Raw genomic sequence first — 6,000 nt, 5'->3', positions numbered from 1 at the left:
TAACTCACTAAGAGTTTGGATTTATGCCCATTTATCCATTATCTCTTATTCAGCCCACTGTAACCAGTAAGAATCACATGAGATTTGACTGGCCTAAGTCTATGAACATGAAATTTGTGAACCTTATGGATCACTCAGGGATGGCACTTATGACATGGTTCCAGTAGTTAGAATTTCAGAAGAGTGACAAAACTCAAGAAACATAGGGAAGGGGAACAAAGAGGAGAGGGCAGTAAAGGACAGAGAGGAGGGGGTGAAGAGAGTAGAGAGTAGAGAAACTATGAAGAATTGACCCAGGTTTGACCCATAGGTACCTGATTTTCCTTATATTTCAACTGCCATATGCCATTTATAACTCTTACAACACCTGCAGACTCTTGAAAGAGAAAATGTGAAATTATTGAAAGAATGTGTAAAGAAAAACATTGTGATTTCACTTAGCTTTCATGAATTAAGTATTTTTATGATGAGGGATGTTAACTTGTTATAGTTCAAAAGAGTCTCTAGAAATGTCATTGCTCAAGGTAAAAGTTAACCATAAATTCTTTTTTTTTTAAAACAGCTTTATTGAGGTAAAATTGATATACAAGCTGGACAATTTCATTAGTTTGGACATATACAAAACCTGTGATACCATCACCGTAATCAAGACAATAGACATAGCCAAAACCTTCTGTCCCCCTGCCTTTTTGTTTTCTTTTTTAGTTTTAGTTGTTTGTATATGTGTCTGTTAGGAACACTTACATGAGATTTACCATCTTAACATATTTTAAAGTACACAATACCATATTATTAACCAGAGGGACTATGTTGTATAGCAGATCTCTAGAAGTTTATTCATCCAGCATAACTGAAAGTTTATGCCCATGGCACAATAATTTCTCCCTCCCCATTCTGGTAACCAGTATTGTATTCTCTGCTTCATGAGTTTGACTATTTATAGATACCTACAGAAGTGGAATAAACTCTTGAGAAGCTTCCAATACATTAAAAAGAACAGAGCACGCAATAGATAAACTCATGTTGGATAAACAAACAGATGGGTGGAATAGAATAAAACAGAAAAGGAAAGAACAAGCAGTTGAAACTTTTCCTTTCCTACTGCAACAAATAACTCAGAAAACCACCATAATTGTATAATTTTAAATATTTAAATAAATAAATATGGAAATGAATTAATAACAGATGACTTTGAACCTTATTGCACTTTTAGGAGCTGAAATTTCTGTAATCATTTTAAGAAGAGAAGAAACATTGAATCATCTTTCCAGAGAACGGAATTAGAAATGATAAAGCACCATGGATCTAACTTATATTCCTGAAGACTTATCCAGTTGTCCAAAATTTGGAAATAAATCTTGCCCTCCCATCAGCCGTTCTTTGCATGTCCGAGTGATAATGTATTCTATTATGACCGCAGCCATGTTTATCACTATCTTTGGAAACTTGGTTATAATGATCTCCATATCACATTTCAAGCAGCTTCACTCTCCCACAAATTTTCTGATCCTCTCCATGGCAACCACTGACTTCCTGCTGGGTTTTGTCATTATGCCGTATAGCATGGTACGATCAGTGGAGAGCTGCTGGTATTTTGGGGATGGCTTTTGTAAATTCCATGCAAGCTTTGACATGATGCTAAGCCTAACCTCCATTTTCCACCTGTGTTCCATTGCTATTGATCGATTTTATGCCGTGTGTTACCCTTTGCACTACTCGGCCACCATGACAACCTCTATGATAAAGCGACTGTTGGCATTTTGCTGGTCAGCCCCTGCTCTTTTCTCTTTCAGTTTAGTTCTGTCTGAGGCCAACGTTGCTGGTATGCAGAGTTATGAGATTCTTGTTGCTTGTTTCCATTTCTGTGCACTTACTTTCAACAAATTTTGGGGGACAATATTGTTCACTACTTGTTTCTTTACTCCAGGCTCCATCATGGTTGGTATTTATGGCAAAATCTTTATTGTTTCCAAACGACATGCTCGAGTTATCAGCAACATGCCTGAAAACGCAAAGGGGGAAGTGAAAAAAAACATATCTAAGAAAAAGGACAGGAAAGCAGCTAAGACCTTAGGTATAGTAATGGGGGTCTTTCTAGCTTGCTGGCTGCCTTGCTTTCTTGCTGTTTTGATAGACCCATATTTAGACTATTCCACTCCCATAATAGTACTTGATCTTTTAGTGTGGCTTGGATACTTCAACTCTACCTGCAATCCCCTTATTCATGGTTTTTTTTATCCATGGTTTCGGAATGCTCTTAAGTACATATTGTCAGGCAAAATATTTAACTCTCACCCAGAAACTGCAAATCTGTTTCCTGAAGCACATTAATAATAATAAAAAAAAAAAACTATTATAAAAGTGAAGAGAGTATTGAAAATGAGACTTATTATTTTGGCCTCATACTTCACATTAATTATTTTATTAAATTTCAGTAATCTAGATAAGTGTTTTGTAATCTGCACAAGAATTACATTCAGTATCTTTGACCAATCAATCAATCACTTATTAATTGTGAACTCTTGTCAATCAACACTCCCATTTGACTGGGGGGAAATATACAAAAGAAATATAAAACATTTCAGAATAGGTTGACCTCTATTTACACACACAAGACAATTATAAACCAATATAAGAAATAACAAAAATCAAGTTTTAATGGTTTTGGCTGTTGATTCCACTCTAAAATTCAGACAAGAGAAGATTGTTGTGGGCTATGGACCCATGGGAGAAGTGGGACAGAAGGTTGGACTTTACTATGAACTAGAAGTCCACTTTATCATTTGGCTTGGAAGAATTATTAACCATCATTATATAAATTACTTAGTCATTTCCTGACACCCTGAAGCTTATTATAAAGAGCTAACCATAGGAGAAGCCATTGATTACAAATCATCATATGCAATTTGTGCTTTTATTCTTGTGATTTTTCACTCTGTGGTTTATATTTGAAATTATTTCCTGTTTCCTTGTCTCTACTCTCTTCCTCTACACAATGTGTCTACACTAACAGCCAGCAATCACAGGGCTTCTCCCTGTACTTGTTTTAATCACTTTTTCTAAAAGTTTCCCTAGAGTCCTGCCAAATAAATTTCATCCACACTACAATGTCTATGATTTAAGTTGGATCATTAATGTTTAGTGAAAATCCTTCTAGTGATTCTTCTGTAAAACATTAAGAAACAAACAGAAACTTTGCTTTACCTGACAGATTGGAAAATACATGAATACATGTAACAACCATATCCTCTTCCTCTCCTACATGGGATTATATTGTAGGAGGGAAAAGAAGAGGAGCAGAAAGAGGGCAGATTGTTCCTGAGAACAGGAACAGGATAATTTAGTTATTTAGATAATTTAGAATAGGAAAATTTAGTTTTGGCTTTTTCTGACTTTCTTCTAAGTTCTTCTCTCCACATTCCCTGACACACCATGTCCTAGATCCAACTGTACACAATTAGCCAGACTCAACATGTGGCCTTGAAGGACAATATGATTCCATAAAGATGACTCCTCTTCACCATCATTACAGTTTTCATTCCCTGTAATTGTTGGTAGAAAAGCAAAGGTGCATAATAAATGCATAATTGAAGTACTCTCATGTCTACCAAAGGATATTTACTAATGCAGTATAACTGCTGGTCTTGAGAAAACATTTTAGGCTGTCTCCAGGGAGAGATATTAGGTGTGAGTAGAACTGCCCAGGTCCTTTTTCCTGAGAATCCTAAAAGATGATGGATACTGCCATGTGGACCCACAGTTGAGGACCAGTGTGCCCAGCTGATTCGGTTGATAGAACATGTGACTTTTGATCTTGGGGTCCTGAGTTCGAGCCCACATTGAGTGCAAAGACTATTTAAAAAAAATGATTACCACAGATGAAGACCTTAAAACTGACTTGCCCCTCTTCAGTAGTGACAGATATTTCCTATCAGTGATAGTTGTACCACTTTTGACTTCCTCTCAGTTCTTGCTTTTAAAAGTCTCATTTGGGGGTGCCTGGGTGGCTCAGGAAATTAAGTGTCAGACTCTTAGTTTCAGCTCGGGTCATGAACCCAGAGTTGTGAGATTGGGCCCCATTCCGGGCTCTATGCTCAAAAGTCTGCTTGGGATTCTCTCCTTTTCTCTCCCTCCCCATCTACCCATCTTCTTGCTCTCTCTCTCACAAATAAATAGATAAAATCTTTTTAAAAGGTCTCATTTGTTTCTCTACTTCTGAACTATTTCTCTATTTTAAAAACATCACGGGGGCACCTGGGTGGCTCAGTGGGTTGGGCTTCTGCCTTCAGCTTGGGTCATGATCTCAGGGTCCTGGGATTGACCCTGAGATCAGGCTCTCTGCTCTCAGGGATCTCAGAGATGGGCTCTCTGCTCAGAAGGGAGCCTGCTTCCCCCTCTCTCTCTCTCTGCCTGCCTCTCTGCCTACTTGTAATCTCTGTCTGTCAAATAAATAAAATAAAATCTTTTAAAAAAATCACTGCATGGTGTGTGTGCTAAAGAATAAATATTCATTCCCTCATTAAAGATAGCGAGACAGACTTTATTCAAGGGAGGCTACTACAGCATGGTTTGTATTGTAGGGGAGATTGGACTCAACTCTGACTCCCACAAACTCCAGTGGGGATCTACACCCAAAGAACAGGGTGTGGGACAGTGGGTGGAAAATTACTAAGAGGAAACACCAGGGTTAAAGGAACTTCTTGCTAGACTGACTCATCAGAATTTTTGCTGAAGGTGGGCCAGAATGATAAGAGGTTGAAGCTGGTTAAATACCAAGGGTGGGAGATTTTTGCAGAACTGACTGAGCAGGATTCTTGCTCAAACTGGATTTTACAAAGGCAGAGAGGGAAGCCCAGGATCTGGTCTAGCTAAGTACAGGGATTAAAGGAGCCTGATTAAAATTTGGTCAAAGGAGAGAGCCTTGGTTATGTGTCCTTCCCCACCTCTGTATGCTTATCATGGATACAGCATCAGCGTTTCCCAAGGAGGGAAGGTTCATCACTAGAGGGATGGCCAGCTTTAGTATGTGGGACAATGGCATGTGGTTGTTAGACTAGGACTGTCTGTAGATATAAATCTATCTGAATAGAAATGGAATCATCTATTTGGATAGATTTAGCTAGCTGGCTGCATGAAATATATAGCTATTAGGCTATGGGCAAATTGTCTCTATTTATTGATATAGACATTAATTTACTCAATGAAGGACATACATAGTCATCTGTAAATAGGCCTCCCCTCCCATCCATGTTAATTTGTGTTCTTGCTAGAGGTTTCACAGCTTTCCAATCCACTCTGCAGTTAATCTTAAGTTAATGATTGTCCTCTCGAATATCTCCCATGGTTTCTATACTAGATTCCCTCTGTTTTCCCTAGAAGGGAGAACAGATTAGGATTAGAATTAAGGGATTTCGGGGAATGGAGTCAAGACAGCGGAGAAGTAGCAGGCTGAGACTACATCAGGTAGCAGGAGATCAGCTAGATAGCTTATCAAACCACTGCAAACACCTACAAATCCAATGGGAGGTCGAAGAGAAGAAGAACAGCAATTCTAGATACAGAAAATCGACCGCTTTCTGAAAGGTAAGACCGGCAGAGAGGTGAATCCAAAGCGACGGGAAGATAGATTGCAGGGGGAGGGGCCGGCTCCTGGCAAGTGGCGGAGCAACGGAGCATTAAATCAGGACTTTTAAAAGTCTGCTCCACTGAGGGACATCGCTCCAGAGGCTAAACTGGGGTGAAGCCCATGCAGGGTCAGCATGGCCCCAGGCCCCGCAGGATCACAGAAGGATCGGGGGTGTCTGAGTGTCGCAGAGCTTGCAGGTATTAGACCGGGGAAGCCGGCTACAGAGAGAGAGCCAAGGAGTGAGCTCTCAGCTGGGGGTTACCTTGAACTGGTCGCAGGCTGGGTGAGCTCGGAGCACGGCCAGAGGCCAGGGAGATGGGAGTGATTGGGCTCTTTTCTCTGAGGGCGCACTGAGGAGTGGGGCCCTGAGCTCT

The 6,000-nt window shown here is 39.8% G+C and overlaps 1 protein-coding gene across 1 annotated transcript; it reads left to right on the top strand.

The window, feature by feature from the left end:
• Positions 1-1,299: 1,299 nt before the first annotated feature.
• LOC111147843 (trace amine-associated receptor 3) lies at positions 1,300-2,331 on the top strand. The gene has a single exon (XM_022504095.1). It carries the CDS (start codon positions 1,300-1,302, stop codon positions 2,329-2,331), a length of 1,032 nt encoding a protein of 343 aa, XP_022359803.1.
• The last annotated feature ends 3,669 nt before the right edge of the window (positions 2,332-6,000 follow it).

Source organism: Enhydra lutris, unplaced genomic scaffold, assembly GCF_002288905.1.
Source record: "Enhydra lutris kenyoni isolate GAN:26980312 unplaced genomic scaffold, ASM228890v2 scaffoldscaffold17, whole genome shotgun sequence".
In the NCBI taxonomy this organism is placed as follows: domain Eukaryota; kingdom Metazoa; phylum Chordata; class Mammalia; order Carnivora; family Mustelidae; genus Enhydra; species Enhydra lutris.
Note: the sequence above shows the minus strand (reverse complement) of the source record. Positions and strands in the feature narration are given on the sequence as shown.

Bases quoted from the DNA above. Each gene is read 5' to 3' on its own strand.
- LOC111147843 (XM_022504095.1), top strand. From the start codon at position 1,300: ATGGATCTAACTTATATTCCTGAAGACTTATCCAGTTGTCCAAAATTT.